Source organism: Portunus trituberculatus, chromosome 18 (genome assembly GCF_017591435.1).
Source record: "Portunus trituberculatus isolate SZX2019 chromosome 18, ASM1759143v1, whole genome shotgun sequence".
NCBI classification, from domain to species: Eukaryota; Metazoa; Arthropoda; class Malacostraca; order Decapoda; family Portunidae; genus Portunus; species Portunus trituberculatus.
This window is the reverse complement of record NC_059272.1, coordinates 17,685,986-17,706,335: the sequence shown is the minus strand read 5'-3', so window position 1 is coordinate 17,706,335 and position 20,350 is coordinate 17,685,986. Positions and strand designations below refer to the sequence as shown.

Genomic DNA, 20,350 nt, shown 5'->3' with positions numbered 1-20,350 from the left:
CTATTACTTATATAGGAAGTTTTTATTTACCTTTCTTCCATATAATATACTTTTATCATTATTTTTGCTTAATTTCTGCATACAAGAACCTTTATTTTCATCCTTTCTCACTTTTTTTTTAACAGGAAGCTTCAGTTTATAGTGTGGCGGTGCCTTTTCCAGTACGTGCAGTAGCAAGGGAGTGGCGGGGACATTTATGGTGTGTTGCTAGCGTGGACAGGGCGGCGCTTTATGGAGGTACGAGGGACTGTCACCGCACTCACACACTCGCCAGTCCCGCCTCTATGCACTGCCCCGTGTTCTCCAGGTGTCTCTGTTCACACGCCTCCTCTCCCTCCTCCCTCCGTCCCTCCTGTGTCTCGTCCTCTTGTCTCTCCTTCCTGTATCTTGTTTTCTTGTCTGTCTTTCCTTTTCCTGTTGTCTCTTCCTGTTCTTTGTCTCCTTATATTTTGTGTTGTTTGGTTTTCTTCTTTCTTTCCTGTTTTTTTTTTTTACGTGTTGTCTTTTTCTTTCTGCCTTTTTCTTTTTTTTCATGGTGTTATTTTTTCTTTCCCCCTCTCAAACGTTCTATTCCTGCATTTCATTATCTTTCCAGCTTTCTATTTAAATTTTCCTCCTTTTCCTTCTCCTAACTTATTTATTGTCATTTTTTGTTTGACCCTCCCTTATAGTTCTTTTCTCTAACTCCCTCACCCTTTTTTTTCGCTCTTAACTTTATCAAGAAAATTTCCTCCTCTTATCTCTTCCTTTTCAATCCCCATATGGTTTTCCCTCCGCCTCTAATTCCTCCCTTCTTTTTCTTCCTTTCCTATATTTTTCCCCTTATCACCACGTTTCCATATCTTCCCTCTATTTGTAGCCGTATTTCCTCCTTCATTATCTATCAGACCTTCCCTCTTCTTTCCTCGTTCCTTCCTTCCTTCATTCATAGTCTTATTCTTGCTTCTTCACTAGCTACGATACCCGTCCTTCCTTCCCTTCTGGCCTTCCTTTTCCCTTTCCTTTAATAGCTAATGGTCCCTACAGTTTTTTTTATTTTTCTCTTCTTCTTCACCCTTCTTCCTCCACTGTCTGTTTTTTGTCTTCCTCCTTCCTTCTCCTCCCTCATCTCATCCTTCGCAACTATTTCCCTTCATCTTTCCTTCCTTTCTTCCTTCCTTCCTTCTTCTCAAAGCTTTCCATCATTATCTTTTACCAGGAACAACCCTCCTTCCTTCCTTTCTTCTTTCCCTCGTTCACCATTATCTATTATACCCTTTCATTCTCCCCCACACCCCAAACCCTCACTCCTATGTCACCTCTTCCTCTCCTCCACTCCCTATTAGCACCACCTCCACCCTCCTACCCTCTCCTTCCTTCCCTCACTACATATCTATTACACCACTCCTACTACTACTTTCCTCCCATCCCCCTAGTGGTGGCCATCCCTTCACTCGCAGGTGTGCCTCGCAACCAGCACTGCCTCGTCACTTTCACAAACTTGCACAATTAGGGCAATGCTTCCAAGTTTCCACCATTTTCCGGGAAGCCGCACGCACAGCCTCTCGCCGACTCATTGCACTGCACGCTGAAATATCAAAATCCCCGGAGCTTCGAGACACACGCATCTTCCAGCAAGCAAGCCAGCCAGCGAGCCTCCAGTCTTCACAGCCAAGCCTCCTCACCTCACGCCGCTCGCTCTCTTCCCTCCCCGTCGCCTTCCCTGCCTGCCTGCAAAGTACCGCCACTAGCATGCAAGACGTAGTGTCCAATTTGCAATGCAGTTTCAAGTTTACGTGCGATTCATGTTTTGCGGCAGGAGAGAGGGAGGGAAGGGAGAGAGGATGGAAGCAAGGAGTGATTGAGTGAATTCTTGTCTTAGTGGTTTTGGTGTTGTTGGTGTTGTGGTGGTGGTGGTGGTGGTGGAGGTGGTGGTAGTTTGGTACTCGTGTGGAAGTGGTGATGAATGTGAGCATTACATTCATGCATGACTAAGCGAGTGAGTGAGTGAGTGAGTTAGTGAATGACTGGCTGGTTGGAGCGAGAGAGGGACGGATTTTGAATAATTTGTCTCTGTCTGTGTCTCTCTCTCTCTCTCTCTCTCTCTCTCTCTCTCTCTCTCTCTCTCTCTCTCTCTCTCTCTCTCTCTCTCTCTCTCTCTCTCTCTCTCTCTCTCTCTCTCTCTCTCTCTCTCTCTCTCTCTCTCTCTCTCTCTCTCTCTCTCTCTCTCTCTCTCTCTCTCTCTCTCTCTCTCTCTCTCTCTCTCTCTCTCTCTCTCTCTCTCTCTCTCTCTCTCTCTCTCTCTCTCTCTCTCTCTCTCTCTCTCTCTCTCTCTCTCTCTCTCTCGCTCTCTCAAGCTGATCGCCACGTGTCGCCTCGTTCCCGCTGCTCCACGTCGTCAGCCTCCGTGAAAAACAGCGGCGACAAGTTACAGAGGTCGCGACTCAAGGTGACGGGAATCGGGCGGGTGAGTGCCTGGGAGCCTTGAGGAGCAGACGGCGGGGCGATAACAGGCAGACGCGGGTGGTGCGGCTCTTGAGGTTCGCGCCAGCCAGGTCCTCTTCACCAGAGTGAATTAGTGTGGCATTTGTGCAGCGTCTATATCTTGTGCTGTTCTGTCTCATTCTATTATTTTCTCACTTTTAATCTGCTTGTTTATCTTATTTTTTGTTAGGTTCCCGCCAGACAATTTTTTTTTATCCTAAATCTGGTGTTATTTTGGTATTTGCAGTTTGTATGTCGTTTTCTGTTTCGTTCTTTCATTATTGTTATTCATTCCGTTTTCTTTCCTGGTTCCTTCGTTTCTTTTCTTTTCTTTTTTCTTAATTCTTACTTACCTACAACGAAACTTTCTTGCTTTTCCTTTTATTTTTTTCTTGTAAGAGTGCTTTATCTCCATTGTCTTCTGCCTCTTATCCTCTTCTCTCTCTCTTCTTGCTTCTTTAACTATAAACTTTCTCTTTCATTTCTTTTCTGTTCTGTTCTCTTCGCCTTTTTCGTTTTCTCTTTTACATTTTTGTTTACATTGTTTACATGACTCTTCTTTATATCATTACTGTAAATTCATCCTTTTCTTCTTTTATACTGTTTTTATTCTTCCTCCTCCCCTTTTTCTTTCTATCTCCCTTGCTAGTGCCCTTTCTATCATCACCTTAACTACTATCACCATCACCACTATCCTTCACCATACCACTAACACAACCACCTAAACAAACACCTCCATACAATATTCTGTCCCTCACTAGCACCAGAGTCACGCCCTGCTCCACCACGCCCCACCACACCCAACTCACAACATTCCGGGGCCACTACAGCACCTTCAGGAGCTAGAGGGCCGAGCTTCAACATGGCGATGGCGAAACACTTAAAGCACGACCTTCCGACAAGACACAGCTGCCCCGCCCTGTGTACAAGCGGGCGGGGACGTGAGCTTGGGGCGCCGGGCAGCGAAGGGACAGGCTGGATAAGTTACCGGAGGGCGTGGGAAGGGAGTGCCGTAAAAGACGTGGATGGGAGATTGAAAAAAATGTTAGGGTAATGGAAAACAGGACAAGCTGGTAGGGGAATTAGTGTGCGAAGCTGTAGTGTGTGTGTGTGTGTGTGTGTGTGTGTGTGTGTGTGTGTGTGTGTGTGTGTGTGTGTGTGTGTGTGTGTGTGTGTGTGTGTGTGTGTGTGTGGGTAGAAAAGGCGTGGGCAGATAACGAGGGAAGGAGGGCGAGAGGCCAGCGTGGGCAGGTACAGAGGAGAAGAGAGATGAGGGGCGTGGGATGCTGTGCCTTCCTGTTTACGTTCGCTAAAACTATCAAGAAGCTGGAAGATAATTGCATACAAACTGTCTGTCTATTCCATTTGTTTCCGTGTGTGTGTGTGTGTGTGTGTGTGTGTGTGTGTGTGTGTGTGTGTGTGTGTGTGTGTGTCGGTCCTCCCCTGTCTTTCCCTACTTAAGTTCCTTTCATTACATATACACAAGATTAAAGCTAACTAGACGGGTGCCACCTGGGAAACCTCATCTGATGTCTATTAACTCTTTCATCCTCATTCATGCCGAGCCACGTCCCTTAAGAAACTCTAAAACCTACCTTAACACAAGAGAGAACATCAGTAATCACTTTATCTTTCCGTTACATATGCAGAATACTTGTTAAACTATCACTGGAATTGTAAAAGCCCTCACAATAGTTTCCACAACTCTTAACATAACTCTTCCTTCTATTCTTACAAACTTACTTTTATACTCCTACCATACAACTTTCATTTTGTTATCCCACTGTCTATTTCCCACTACTACTCCACGTTTTTGCTTCATATAACACTCTAATTTCCCTATAAAGACACTAATAACACCAGTAACACACACACACACACACACACATCATCCTTCATCATTCCATGCTAATCCGTAATCAACAGACGTACATAACACTACTAAACCTTCAGAAAACGGCACAACAACTTCACCAATAAATTACGCACCCAGAATCATATCACCAAGCACTTTAAAATATCTGAGCATTGCCGGGCGTTCACTTAGCAATAAGGTCATGCAAAAGGGGCGAGGAACACCCCATCAAAGCACTCATTTCCATCCTGAGAGGCAACCCAGCCATCCAACCTTGGGAAGAGGAGGAAAAATCGCAGAATGGGAACAAAAAAAGCGAGTGTTTAGTTTCCGACAAATGGCGAGGCGTCGTCTCGTAACATCCGTTTATGTCTCACCCCAGATGGATGCAGGGACGAGGGTAGGGCGGAGGGGTGCTGGGAAGGGAGGAGGGAGCGAGGAGAGAGAGAAGAGACGTGTGTGTGTGTGTGTGTGTGTGTGTGTGTGTGTGTGTGTGTGTGTGTGTGTGTGTGTGTGTGTGTGTGTGTGTGTGTGTGTGTGTGTGTGTGTGAACAGGAAAGGGTGAAAACTTCTTGCAGTGTTTGCTGACGTGGCGGCGCCTAAAACGTAGTGAGAGGAGGACGAAGTAGAGGAAGAGGAAGAGGCAGAACAGAGGAGGGAAGTGTTACAATGAAATAAATATACGGAGGCAAGGGTGGCGGTGTTTATGAGAGGGAAGGAGGAAATGCCAAGACCTCTACGCCGTCTTGCCGTCTCTCCTTCCTGTCCACGCTTCTCTCTCTCTCTCTCTCTCTCTCTCTCTCTCTCTCTCTCTCTCTCTCTCGTTCACATATCCATTCATTTATTTCTAGCTTGCAAAATAAAACAAAATCATCTCATCTAACACTAATCACTGACCCCCAAGCCACACAAACACACACACACAAGACACAATCATTCTACCACCGACATTCCAACTACAGCACTCCACATTCCCACAACGAATCGTCATTCTAGTAATTATCCCGAATAACTGCTGGCCTGTGTATTCCTGAATGTCGAGGAGGGAGCGTTGGGTGAGGTGAGGTGAAGTGAAGGGCTGGGTGAGTGAGAGGAGAGGCGATGGGTGAGAGACAGCTGAAGGGGTGATGGATGGGAGCAAGAAGAGAGGATGTAGAGAGGTAGAGAGTGAACTTGTGACGTGAAGAGAGAACAGGGAAGAGAAGGGATAGACAAGAGGTGACAAAGAGGGTTTAGATGCCAGTGGGAAGACAGATTTGGGGTGAAAATTAGTGACGTGAGGACAGTAGCGGGAAGATGAAGGATGGGATGACAGGGAAGAGAGACAGAATAGGCGTGAAAAAAGAACGGGGAAGAGAGAGAGAGAGAGAGAGAGAGAGAGAGAGAGAGAGAGAGAGAGAGAGAGAGAGAGAGAGAGAGAGAGAGAGAGAGAGAGAGAGAGTATGGGAAAAGCAATGTTCTGGTAAAGACAACAATATACTCATACAACTCTTTCTTTCTCTATATCATTATCCTTCTCTATGCCTTCTTCCTCCTTCATATCTCCTTCTTTCTTTCTCTTCTCTACCATTTCCCTCTCCCATTCCTTTTCTCTAACATTCCTTCCTTTTCCCAATCCTCACCCTTCCCTATCTTTCCCTTCTGTATTTCCCAACACAATCTTCCTCTCCCTTCCTCCTTCTCGTTCTCTTTGTCCTCCCATATACTCCTATTCCTCCCTCTCTCTTTCCTCCCTTTCTTCTTTCTCCTATGCCAAAATTAGCTCCAAAATGTGTACAGAATCTTCTTCCCTTCCCTCCTCCTCCTCCTCCTCCTCTTACTCCTACTCCTTCCCTTCTCCCTCTCCCTCCACCCACTCAACATCTCTCTTCCCTCACCCCCCAAAAAAAACTCCTCCAGCGAGTGCTCCGGAATGCCATCAAAAATTTATTAATTAATTCCGCACCAAAATAATAAATCCTAAAAAAAAAGATGCAAACACGAACTAATTACGAGTGACACATATCAGGAATTTAATTTAAATTTAAGACAAGCCACTGATGGAGAGAGAGAGAGAGAGAGAGAGAGAGAGAGAGAGAGAGAGAGAGAGAGAGAGAGAGAGAGAGAGAGAGAGAGAGAGAGAGAGAGAGAGAGAGAGGAGAGAGGAGTGAGGAGGAGGAGGAGGAGGAGGAGGAGGAGGAGGAGGAGGAGGAGGAGGAGGAGGAGGAGGAGGAGGAGGAGGAGGAGGAGGAGGAGGAGGAGGAGGAGGAGGAGGAGAAGGAAGGAGGAGGAGGAGGGATAAGAAGAGGAAGAAGAAAGGAGGAATAAAAAGAAAAGGAAAAAGAAGAAAAATAGAAAAATGCAAGTGGAAGTAGGAGAGGAGGAAAAATAAAAGAAAGAGAAGAAGAACGAATGAGAGGTAAAGAGGAGAAGGAGAAGGAGAGGCTGGACGGAAATGAAAAACAGGAAATGAAAAGAAAAGAAGGAAATGGAGAAAAGAGAGACCAAGAGTGGTAGAAGAGAGGGGGAGAAGAAAGAAGGAGGAGGAGGAGGAGGAGGAGGAGGAGGAGGAGGAGGAGGAGGAGGAGGAGGAGGAGGAAAAAAAAGAAGAATGATGAATGGAGGAAAAGGAGGGGAAAAAATAGAGGAAAGAAGCAAGATAGAGTGGAGAGAGAGAGAGAGAGAGAGAGAGAGAGAGAGAGAGAGAGAGAGAGAGAGAGAGAGCTGGATATAGAAGCCGATACATTCACGTTAATTAGATTTTATAAGATTTATTCCCACCTAATTAGTAAACGAGATGCTAATTGTAAGGGAACATATCATACAAGACTCGAGGGAACGGTAATTAGGCCAGCCAGGGGAGCCATCTACGCTGCATCTCACTCCCACGACCTTCAACGTTTCTCTGCCGGTGTCACGACTGTCAGCGGAAAGAATGACGGTGGCAGAGGAACGAAGGAAGGTTGGTAAGAGTGTTTTAGTGCGGGGATGGGTAGAAAATAACAGTACTCTCATATTACAGGAGTTATTAGTGGGAGGAGTAGAGATGCTAAGAAAGGTTGGAAATTGTAGGAGTAGAAATAACAGTACTTTAATGTGTATTACTGGAGTTACTAGTGAGACGAGTGAAAAAGCTAAACAAAGGCTGGAAATATTGTAGGATTAAATGTAATGGATTGGATATCACTGGAATTGTTAGTGGGACGAGTGAAGATGCTAAGAAAGGCTGGAAATATTGTAGAAGTAAGATTCATGGAAATAATAGATATTACTGGAGTTATTAGTGGGAGGAGTGGAAATGCTAAGAAAGGCTGGAAATATTGTCGGAGTGAGTGCATGGATTGATAAAAATAACAGTACTTTTATGGATATTAATGGAATTATTAGATGGAGGAGTGGAATTGTAAATAAAAAAGGCTGGAAATATTGTAGTAATAATTGTATATATTGGTAAAAATGACGGTACTCTTATAGATCCGTGGAATTATTAGCAGGGCGAGTGGAGATGTTAAGGAAATCTGGAAGGAAAACTGGAAGAAGAATAACAGTGCGTGGGTTTAGTTACTATAGTGATTTAAAGTGTCTAAATTTGTCAGATATTGTCAGGCTTTCTTAGCGTGAAGAGAGAGTGTGTCAGAGGAAGATTGGAAGGCTGGTTAGACTGTGTAGGTGAATGGAAGGTTGGAATAGTTGTTCTAGTGGTTTGAAGCCTCTACATGTATTAGGTATTGTCAGAATTGTCAGTGTGAAGAGGAAGGCTGGAAGGAGAGCAGGAAGGAAGACTGGAAGAATGGCAGGAGTGTATAAGCATATGGAAAGATGGAAATAATAACAGAAAAAGTTTGAAATATCTCAGGTTATCAAGTTTTGTCATGATTATCTCTCTCTCTCTCTCTCTCTCTCTCTCTGGTCCCTACTCGCACACAAATTGGCAGCAAAAGAGTCCCAGAGCAGCCACGGTGAGTGCTTTAAAATCTGTAAACATGTGATGATGGGCGAAACCTTTCAGTTAATAATTTACTGCACCATTAAATCTGCATACTATAATACCATACACTGCTGCCGCCGCGCCCCTCTATTTCAATGTATATATGTATGTCGGTATATTTACCTGGAATTTATACACGTACATACCACACGCTATCGATTTGCCTATTTGCATTCATATATATTGTCAAGGTTTTTATTTCAGAAGGTCCGACAGTCTTATATCTTGACTCTAAGTGCCGTTAATGTTATTGGTGCTATTATTACTATTATTATTCTTAGTAGTAGTAGTAGTAGTAGTAGTAGTAGTAGTAGTAGTAGTAGTAGTAGTAGTAGTAGTAGTAGTAGTAATAGTAGTAGTAGTAGTAGAACACATAAAGACCCACCCATATACCCACCATACACCCAACCATCTACTCACACATACACAAACACACCCAGCTACCAAACCAAAACAAATACCGGAGTTCACTAGAGTCAGACAGAGATGAGAGAAGCGTGCGAGGAGTAGAAAGGCTACGCTGAAAGGGAGGGAAAGGGGCGATACGGGACGATGCTTAGAAGGGAGGAAACGCGACACTAGGAGAATCGGAAGGAAGCGTGGATGGCAGGTGAAGCAGAGAGGGAGGTCAAATGAGGTGTGGAGGAGAAGCAAGTGTGAGGAGAAAGGGGAAACATAGCAAGATGGTAAGAAGGTAAGGAGCAAAGTACCTAAGGATGGAGGCTGAGTGAAACCAGGAAGACAGGGTGATGAGAGGTCCAGGGGCTAGGAAAACAGGGCAAGGGGAAGAGAACAATAGGAGATAGAGAGTAGGTAGACAGTAGAGAGAGGAGGCAAAATAGATATACAGAGAAGGTAAACAAAGGCAAAATAAAGAGAGAGAAGTAAGAACGAAAGAGGTATGGGGAAGATAGAAAAAGGAAGAGGCGTCGGGGAAGAACAAAGGGTTCACTGAGGGAACAACATTGGGACTAAAGGAAAAATAAGGACGGAGGAGACAGGAAAGGGGGGAGAAGGGCATAGAGAAGATAAATAAAGAAAGGAGAAATTGTAGGCGAGAAAGAGACGAGAGGGAAAACTGAAAGGGATAAACTACAAGAGAAGGGGATAGTAGACATGATAGAGGTACAAAGAGGATAGACAAAAAAGGAGTGAGAGTTTGGGAAGATGAAAAAAAAAGAGCATTGATAAGGGTGAGTGTGGAAGGGAAGCGACGGTGTAGATTGGTAGAAAGGAGAGAGACAGGTGCAGGTAAGAAAAACACATCGTAGGAAGGTAAACAGCAGGAATGAAGGGACACATACGATGATATGACGAGGGAGAGATGAAAAAAAAATGACAGTATAGGTGAAAAAGTGAAGAAAAGGTTTGAAACTTAAAAAAAAGCATATCTAAAAGAAGTGACGAAAGGAAAAGAATAAAAAAGGAGTTATACTGGAAGAAAGGATATAAATAGAGACGGAAGAGAAAAGGCTAAGAAGAAAATATATAAAACAAAAAAACATCATAAGAGAAAGAGAGAAAAAAAGAAAATGAAATGAGGCAGAAAAAAAAGAACATAGATTAGAGACAGCAGTGAGATTGATGTAAAAAAAAAAAAACTAAAAAAGAAGCAGCAGGAAAGAAACACAAAAAATAAACACCAAAAAGACTCGATGAGATAGAGAAATAAATAAAGAGAAAAAGAATAAGAACGCGAGAGGTAGAGGACGACAAAAAAAAGGAGGTAAAAAGAGGTGGTGAGATAAAGGATGACAGAAATAGAGATAAGGGGAAGGACACAGCTCATCGAACCGCGGGGAGGAGAAGGAGGAAGAGGAGGAAGGGGAGAGAGGGCTGCAGGTGAGGGCGGAGGGAGCCACAGGTGCGGGAAGGACACTGGGCTTCACCAACTTGATTAAAACTGTGGACATAAAGGAGGAAATTGCGTCCAGGGGAAACTTCAATAATACGAGTAGGAGCAAAAACACATAAAAATAAAACTTACCTTGTACACTGAATTTACTTATTTGTCACCGAAAATAAGACGACTCAATTTCCTGCGGAGTCAAAAAATAATGAATAGGAAAGAAAGAAAGGGAAAAAAATATACAGACGAGGCACGGAGAGGGATTTCACTTCAAGCCAGCACCGATAGAGAGACAGAGAGAGAGAGAGAGAGAGAGAGAGAGAGAGAGAGAGAGAGAGAGAGAGAGAGAGAGAGAGAGAGAGAGAGAGAAATAAGTTAAATAAAAATAGTAAATCCGCGCATCACACTTTTTCCTTTTCCACTTTTTTTCAACTCTCTTTTTTTTTTTATCAGCCAAACGTTTTTTCCCCACGGCGCGAGACACACGGCCGGCCATTAGCGGCTGGTGTCAATTTCATCGTCCTCAAACTTTTCGGCGACAAATATTCCAGCTGCCACTCGCCCGACACTCACTGCGCCTTAAATGGATACACACACATGCATAAATACCGCCTCTGCCTTCCTGCCTCCGCGCCTCTCTCCCAACCCGTTTGCATGTTCCTCTCTCTCTCTCTCTCTCTCTCTCTCTCTCTCTCTCTCTCTCTCTCTCTCTCTCTGCATGTTTATATCTCTCTATATTTGTCGGTTTGAGAAAATATGTATGTGTTTCTATCGATATCGTTCCTAGTTTACATGTTCATCTGTCTATCTAAATTTCGCTTACATATCTACGTACTTCTGTCTGTAGCGTTGTCTGTATGTTTGAATGTTTGGATTTCTACACGTGTTCATGGGTATATGTGTGTGTGGATGTGTATTTCTGTCTGTATGTATTTCTATATGTATGTATGTTTTTTTTTCCTATCCATTACCATTTGTCTACTTTTCAAAAACTTCTTATACATTGTCTCTCTGTCTGTCTGTCTGTCTGTCTCTCTCTCTCTCTCTCTCTCTCTCTCTCTCTCTCTCACACACACACACACACACACACTCACACACACACACACACACACACACACACACACACACACACACACACACACACACACACACACACACACACACACACACACACACACACACACACACACACACACACAGACACACAGACACACACACACACACAGTCAACGAGGTCCTGAGTGTCCTCCTTCAGCACATTTTTTTTTTTCGGAAAGCAGTGTGTTTATTATTTTCCTTTCCAGATGTAGACTATCACTAGAGTCAATACGCAGGCGTGTTACGACCTCGCACACGCTAAAGCATTTTTTCTCTCTCTCTCTCTCTCTCTCTCTCTCTCTCTCTCTCTCTCTCTCTCTCTCTCTCATTTTTCTTGTACTATCCCAATACACCAAGCTCCTCCTCCTTCTTTTCCTTTTCCTCCTCCTCCTCCTCCTCCTCCTCCTCCTCCTCCTCCTCCTCCTCCTCCTCCTCCTCCTCCTCCTCCTCCTCCTCCTCCTCCTCCCTCTTCCTTCCCCTTTGTTAGGTTTGTTCCCCACCAAGAACAGGCAACAACGAAAGGGCAACGTGGCCACACAAAGATGCGTTATGTATGTGTGTGTGTGTGTGTGTGTGTGTGTGTGTGTGTGTGTGTGTGTGTGTGTGTGTGTGTGTGTGTGTGTGTGTGTGTGTGTGTGTGTTAGCCTACGTACATGTTAGTCTCTCTCTCTCTCTCTCTCTCTCTCTCTCTCTCTCTCTCTCTCTCTCTCTCTCTCTCTCTCTCAGCAGCAGACAGTGGGGTTGAAATGCATAGTTGACAAAGTTTGACAGGCGACACAGATGCGAGTTCCCACAATATACAGAGAGACACATAATCATAAACCGATGAAATATTAAAGTTAATTACCTGACGTGAGAGAGAGAGAGAGAGAGAGAGAGAGAGAGAGAGAGAGAGAGAGAGAGAGAGAATGTAGAGGATCCTGTAACTCCATTCTGAAACATTTGGGCGTCTTATCTCTATCGTTTCCACCAGGCTCTAGTGAAAGTTACTGGGACATTCCAAAGGGCTTTCAGGATTCCAGTAGTGACAATTTAACAATGGATCCGTACAATCGACGCACAAAGCTGCCAAAGAAAACTCAAGTACCCATCCCAGTAACCTTTGAAAATTGTCCTTACAAAAGTTCTAAAGCTTTCAGAGTACAGGATCGTGTTCGAGAAACGTAAGACAATGTAAAAGTACTCAAAACTTCAGCCATAATTTTCCATACCCCCTCCTGGACTCTTCTTTCATCTTCCTTTACTGAATTCACCAAAGGCCCGTCTGACTCCACCACAGTGCTGAGTAAGGGCACGCTGACATCACCCCGACATGGCTGGCTGGGTGGACTCTGATCGTAGAAAACGTGTAACCCAATAGACCTTTGTTGTTTAAGGCACATCAATAAGGGGATACTTTTATTTCTAAAGTGCTCGCGGTGGAGAGGCGGACTCCAAGCTGTAGTGGAAGGAAAGACAGGAGTAAGAGAGAGGAGGAACTGCGGTTGGAAGGGAAGAGGAAGACAATGGAAATGAAAGACAAGAGGACGATGACTGGGAAGTTAAGATAAGGAAGGCGAATAGGATAAAAACGGGATAAAAATGATGGAATGGAAATTTAAATTAGGTAAAATGAAAGAGAAGAGACGAATGATTGTGAACTGAGGAAGAAGATGAAACATAATGCTGAGAAAGTTAAGAAGGACAAGAAAGAATGTGAGAATAAGAATACCAATAAAGATGGGTGAAAAAAGAAGCGATGTTGGTGACAGAATGTAAAGATACGGAGAACAAATAGAGAGAAGAGAAGAAGGAAGAGAAAAAAAATAAAAAAAATCATTAGCCTCGGTCTGAGAATGAATAGTACGAGAAGAGTACGAAGATGAGACCATGAGCTGAGTAACAGGAGGGAAAAAAAGAAGAAAGGCAAAAAAAAAAACTGGACAAAAACTAAAGGGAGGAAAAGAAGAGTAAAAAATAGTAGCTCTCTCTCTCTCTCTCTCTCTCTCTCTCTCTCTCTCTCTCTCTCTCTCTAACCATTTTTCTACTTATCATTTAAACAACAAATTCTAAGCTATTTTTCCTTAAAGCCTGTTAATTTTAAGCCACATTCCTTCCAAACACAGCCAGTCTCCCAGCCCAACCATTGCACAGGCCACTCCATCTCAGAAAGTGCTCCCCAAGCCCCGCCTGCCTCTGAAGCCACAACCACAGAAACGGCAACGTTATTGAAATGTGAAGGCGCGATACCGTAGAGTTTTATTTGTATGCGGTTCTTAGTGTAAAAGTTGTACTGCTGCTGTGATTATTCCTGCTATTATTGTTACTGTTGCTTCCTCTACTGATGTTGCTTGTGCTGTTGCTTCTAGTGCTATTGCTATTAGTATTATTGCTACTACTACTACTACTACTACTACTACTACTACTACTACTACTAGTACTACTACTACTGGTACCAATACTACTGCTGTTGATGCTGCTGCTGCTACTACTACTACTATTACTACCATTACTGCTGCTACTACTACTACTACTACTACTACTACTACTACTACTACGATTACTACTACTACTACTACTACTACTGCTGCAGCTGCTACTTCTGCTGCTGAAAAAAACGACGACTATTTTGTTGTTGTCCTTGCATTTTCCCTTTTCCAACAAGAGTTCGTTTCAGCGTCCCCCCTTCTACTGCCGCGTTTTTTTTTTTTTTCGTTCTCTCTCTCTCTCTCTCTCTCTCTCTCTCTCTCTCTCTCTCTCTCTCTCTCTCTCTCATGCAGCCGTCCTTTAGCGTCACTCATTCCATTCCCTTCCTTTTTCTTCTTCTACTGTTCCATATTCCTTCAATTCCTTTCTTTCCCCTCTTTTCCCTCCAATTCTCTTTCCATCCTTTTTTTCCTGTACCCTTTTTAAACCACCGTTCACTCTTTCATCTTGTTATTTATCTATTGTGCCTTCTACTCCTCTCCTTCTTTCTAATTTCTGGGATTTATATTCTCTCTCTCTCTCTCTCTCTCTCTCTCTCTCTCTCTCTCTCTCTCTCTCTCTCTCTCTCTCTCTCTCTGTACCCTTAGACGACGCTCCCTTTTTCCTTACTTTCTAACCTTTTTATAGAATCCCACGCACATTACTTTGATCCTTTTTATTGCAAGTTCTTTCCTAAATTTTACCCTAATCTGCACCATTATTACCCCTTCTCTCTCTCTCTCTCTCTCTCTCTCTCTCTCTCTCTCTCTCTCTCTCTCTCTCTCTCTCTCTGGTTCAAGTTCCAAGCACGTCTCACAAAGTTGTAGTGTATTGAATCTCGTCTACCTTACCCTATTTACCTTTCTCACTACTGTCTTTTTGTTGTTACTCCTCTTCATTTCCACTTTTTTTTTTATCTCTCTCTTGAGTTGTTATCGTTCATTACTCTGCTGCTTTGATTTTCCTTTTATTCTCTCAAATTATTTTCCTATTTGTCTCTCTTTTTCCTCATTGCTTCTTATTTTTCTGTATCTTATTATCTTGTCCTCTTGTCTTACTCTACCTCTTCACATGCAGTCTTCTTTCTCTTCCTCCTCCTCCTTCTACTACTCCTATTTTTATTTTTACATCTCAGTCTTCTTTTTCTAACTCCTACTACTACTACTCCTGTTTCTCTTCTCCTTACACCTTCCCTTCCTTTTGTCCATCCTTTACCTTTCTGCATCCTATCACTCTGTCTCCTGTCTTCTTGTCGCTACTCTACCATTCCCACCTCCAGTTTTCTTTCTCTTACTCTTCCTCCTCCTACTACTACTAATCCTTCTGTTTTTCTTCTTTACACCCATTCTTCCTTTCCTTTTGGCCATCTATTACCTTCCTACTCCCTATCACCCTGTCTTCTCCTTTACCCTTACCCCTCCACGTCTACCTCCTCCTCCTCCTTCTCCTCCTCCAAGCTCCTCGACGTGCCTCATTCCGCCCTCAGGTGATTGTATGGCTTTTAATAGGCGTAGACTAAAGGACTTCTCCGGAGGCTTCACAGGATAGGTGCAGGGCGGGGGTAGGGGCGGCGACTGATGGAAGGGGCCTGTACACAACACACGAGAAGAGGGAAGGGGTGGAGGACGATGAAAAGAGTTGGAGGGAAGAAATTGGGGGGGAGTAGAATTGGGAAGAGTGGAAGGGGAGAGTGGATGATAAAGAGGAGAAACATGAGAGACAGAAGAAAAGGTTGGTGATGAAAAAAAGAAGAGTAGGTTATGAAAAGGAGACAAGGTATGAGTGAGGAACAAGAGAGAGAGAGAGAGAGAGAGAGAGAGAGAGAGAGAGAGAGAGAGAGAGAGAGAGAGAGAGATGGAGAGGGGTAGGAGGAGGAGGAGGAGGAGAGCAAGTAGTGGTGATAAGAAAAGAGCTCCTTTTAGACTGACAAATTGCGTCAGTCAGGTCAAGTAGTACGCTGACCTTCCTGAGTAGAAGTCGCACACACACACACACACACACACACACACACACACACACACACACACACACACACACACACACACAAGCGTAAAAATATGCATAAACATATCCACATGCATGAATACATATAAATAAAAACTCTCTCTCTCTCTCTCTCTCTCTCTCTCTCTCTCTCTCTGTACATTTGGGTACTGCTGTTCGTGTCATTTTATTCTATGTTGTCACTATGGCGGGACATGTTATTGTCAGATGTTATTTTCATGGACGTGGTGAACAATGTTATTTTTTTCTCATTTTTTTCAACAGGGGGCGGTGAGAGGATATGAAGGGAGGTTTATTTTGTTTTGCGGTCGCAGTCCCCTTATTTGTGTTTTTTTTTTTGTTAGTTCCTGTATTGCCGGTGTTATTGCGTGTGTACATTTTGTTGGGTTGTGTTATGCTTGGTTTATTCTTTCGCTCCTCGTTGTGTTGCGCCGTTTTGTTTTACTTATTTTACTGACAGACCATGAACGTTGTGGCTTGTAAAGTACGCTGTCGGAACTCTGTGTGTGTGTGTGTGTGTGTGTGTGTGTGTGTGTGTGTGTGTGTGTGTGTGTGTGTGTGTGTGTGTGTGTGTGTGTGTGTGTGTGTGTGTCTGTCAGTGTGTCTGTCTTTAGCATAGTTGTGTTGCCGCCAAATGCCGACACGCAATACAAAACTTGGCGCACACAAACGCAAGATCCGCCGCTAGCATCCTGGTATTGATCTGCTGAAGAGTGTTCGACTCGGCGCCCGCCCCGCTGGCTCCGGCTTGGGCTTGCTTTACCTTGTTTTGCTTCGTCGGGCTTCGCTGTGTTCACGATCTTAAGAATGTTTTACCGCGAATGTGGAGGTAAGAGGGAGACAGTTGTTGTGGTAGCGGTGTGGGCGTGCGTGGCGTGGGCGGGGGGTAGGAGGGGGCAATGGCAGGCGGCGGGCGGGCGGCGCGGGGCGGGAGGCGCCTCAGTATACGGGTGCCAGGGACAGCGACGGCATGCTGCTGCCTCTGTCCCGCGTCGCGCTCCTGCTGGCGGCGCTGCTGGCGTCGTGCCGGGCCGCGAACATCACCACCCCGGAGCCTACCACCTCCTCCGAGGCTACGACCGTGGCCACGACCACCACGCAAGAGAAGCATGAGGATGTGACTGTTACGACCTCCGAGACGCCCTCCACCACCGCCAAGATCACGGCCGATAACGTGCTGGAGGAGGTGAGCCACCTGCTGGAGAAGCTGCGAGAGGTGGCTGCGTCCATGCGGGAGGCGCGGGAGGAGCATGAGCGTCTGGCGGAGGCGGTGGCGCAAGTGACGGCGGCGGTGAAGGATATGGGGGAGCATAACTTGCACATCAAGAAGAAAGTCCGCAAAATGTCCAAGGGCCTGAAGAAGAACTCCCACAACAAGAAGATCAAGGACGGCATCAAGTCGCTACAGCGGGACCACCAGCGCATCCTGCACGCCATGTCCCTCAGCGGCATCAACATCACACGCCTGCACAACCACACCCGCAAGCACAACCTAACCCACCCGCGCCCCAACCACAAGAACCAGCATGGACGAAACCGCAAGAACCACAACAACAACAACAACAACAACAACGCCGCGACCACTACCACAACCCCTCTGCCAGAAAACGCCACCAAAAGCCCCGACCAAAAGGCGCTGGAGGAGGAGATGGAAGGCGAGGTGGTGAAGGAGGCACTGACGGAGAAGAGGAAGGATGGGGAAGATGAAGTGGGAGGCTCAACTGACAACCTGATCCCGGAGTTGGTGGTAGACCCTCCGTCAGCCACCGACCCGCCACTACCCGCTGACTGTACAGAGGTGATGCAGCGAGGAAACTGGACCAGCGGCGTGTATCTTGTGCAACCCCAGGGACTCCAGCCCATCAAGGTAGGTCATATATGAACCTACGCCCACACACACCCAACCACACACCCACCTAACCCTGTCCCCCACACGCACATTTCTCGAGTGTCTCCACAAGTATGTTTCCGCGGAGGACACTGGCAAGGAATTCCAATACGTGTTTTGGAGTTGAGTTCTCCCTCCCACTCTGTATACGCGGCGTCCTCGCGACACAGCCCCGGCGTACAGCGTCCCCTCAGCCACCTGTGATGCCGGACGCACACCTGAGCCGCCCTACAACACGGTGAGGGGAGGGCAAAGTAAGGGTAGGGGAGGAGAAAGAGAAGGAAATATGACCAAAAAGGGAAAAGATGGAAAAAATGAAGGAATGAGATAGGGAGAAAGGAAAGTAAAAGCGAAAAGGGTAAGGGAGAGGGAGATATAACCAAAAAAAGAGACTTGGAGAGGAGAGATCAGATAGAAAGGATGGAAAGTGAGGGAAAAATTTGACAAGGGAAGTGGAAGAGGAAAAAACGTCTAGAAGGGACAGACAGGGATGGGGGGAAAGAGGAGGAAATAGGAAAGAAGTCAGAAGTGAAAAAGGAACAGGGAAAAAAGTGCAGGAGAGACGGTAAAGGAAGCGAAACGAAAGTAAAGGAAAGAAAAATAGTTGGGGAGAGGAGGGAAATAACGCCATCACGTAAAGGGAAACACAAAAACAAGACGGGGAGGCAATAAATGTTGGCAGGGAAGAGAAAAGGAAGAGTTTCATACAGACAACTTCATATACAACTTTGCCGGTACCGAAAAGAGAACTAAAGGAAAAAAAAATAAAGAAAAAAACAGACGAAGACTTGAGCGAACGGAGAAAATAAAAAAAAAAAATCGTAAAAAGAAACGGAAGAGAGGGAGGGATTCAAGAGGAAATGGGGAGGAAAGGAGTAGTGGAAGGGGGTAGGAAAAGGAAATAGAAACAGGGAAAGGGGCCGAGGAAGGGAAAGACGAAGATGAAGAAGAGAGTAGCAGGGAGAGGAAAAGGAAATGGAGACATGGAACCGGGTGGAGAAGATGAAAGAGGAGAAGGGAAAGGAAGGAGAGGAGAATACGGAGGAGGAGGAGGAGGAGGAGGAGGAGGAGGAGGAGGAGGAGGAGGAGGAGCAGGAGAAGGAGGACAGAGCTGATGTCATTAGTAAGAGGAAAGGGGGAAGGAGAATAGAGACAAGGAAGGAGGATAAATCACTCCATGTACACCTTATCTTATATTCATGCAGGTGTGTGTGTGTGTGTGTGTGTGTGTGTGTGTGTGTGTGTGTGTGTGTGTGTGTGTGTGTGTGTGTGTGTGTGTGTGTGGTGGGTCTCCATGTACCGCTATAACTTTCCTTATTAAACGCATTCCTGAGTTAAGTATCTTTTTTTTTATCCACTCTGACCTCACTTTTTGCATTTTTTTTTTTTTTCAACATTCTCATCCTCTTCTCTTCTACCATTTCCCTTCTTTATTCCCCCTTTTTTATGTTTTTTTTTTCCTTCCCTCTCCGTACCTTCTTCTCTACATAATTGTTACTACTTAAGCTTCTTTCCCTCCTCCTCCTCCTCCTCCTCCTCCTCCTCCTCCTCCTCCTCCTCCTCCTCCTCCTCCTCCTCCTCCTCCTCCTCCTCTCACTTCCCGTTAGATAGTGTACCAAGTTTATCACAGTTTTCTAAGAGCCAATAGGTCTACTGTAGTTTGTACTTGCCATGCTTAATCATTTATTACATCCTTTCTTTCTTATTCTCTTCATTCTTATTATTACTGTTCCTACCACTACTACTACTCTACTATTACTACTACTACTACTACTACTACTACTACTATTACTACCACTGCTGCTGCTGCTGCTACTACTGCTACTACTACTGCTGCTACTACTACTACTGCTGCTGCTGCTACTACTGCACTGCTACTATAATAATAATAATAATAATAATGCTGCTACTGCTGCTGCTGCTGCTGCTGCTGCTACTGCTACTGCTGCTACTATTGCTGCTACTACTGCTGCTACTGCTACTACTACTACTACTACTACTACTACTACTACTACTACTACTATTACTAGTACTACTACTACTAGACTACAACTCTTAGTAATGGCCACAAATAATGAAGTAGGCAAGCCTAGAAACACTACACACACACACACACACACACACACACACACACACACACACACACACACACACACCAAAAATATCACGCACCAAAAAACGCAATTACACGAATCGACAGGAAATAAAAGCCGCCCACTGACAGGTGTTGCGCTGGAGACAACCATTTCCGCGCCGCCTGCACACACACACACACACACACACACACACACACACACACACACACACACACACACACCTGCCCCAATTATCTTATGCAACCCTCACTAACCTCTTCATGCACCTGTCTAACCTCTCTCTCTCTCTCTCTCTCTCTCTCTCTCTCTCTCTCTCTCTCTCTCTCTCTCTCTCTCTCTCTCTTCCCTCATTTCTATCTTCACTTCTCTACACATTATTATCATCTCTTCCCCTCTCTCTACTTCACCCTTCAATGTCTCAACTTTCTTCCCTTCTCTGTTTTTTTCTCTATCTCTCTTTTATCTCCAAGTACTTATGTCCCTCACTTCCCTTTTCTCCTTTTCTCTTTTCTTCTTCTTAGCATCCTTCACGTCTGTCTGTCTATCTCCTCTCTTCTTTCCCTCCCTGATTATGAGAAAACATTTGCCTTTCCTCTGATCCAGTTATGAATGACGTCAGAAGTTCTCTCTCTCTCTCTCTCTCTCTCTCTCTCTCTCTCTCTCTCTCTCTCTCTCTCTCTCTCTC

The 20,350-nt window shown here is 44.9% G+C and overlaps 1 protein-coding gene across 1 annotated transcript in view; it reads left to right on the top strand.

Annotated features, from left to right (window-relative positions):
• Positions 1–16,614: 16,614 nt before the first annotated feature.
• The window catches only part of LOC123505460 (angiopoietin-2-like), a 132,820-nt gene continuing 129,084 nt past the window's right edge, over positions 16,615–20,350 (top strand). The window contains exon 1 of the mRNA XM_045256774.1: positions 16,615–17,548. Within this exon, the coding sequence (XP_045112709.1) occupies positions 16,652–17,548 (897 nt within the window). The 5' untranslated portion in view covers positions 16,615–16,651. The remainder of the gene's footprint in view (positions 17,549–20,350) is intronic.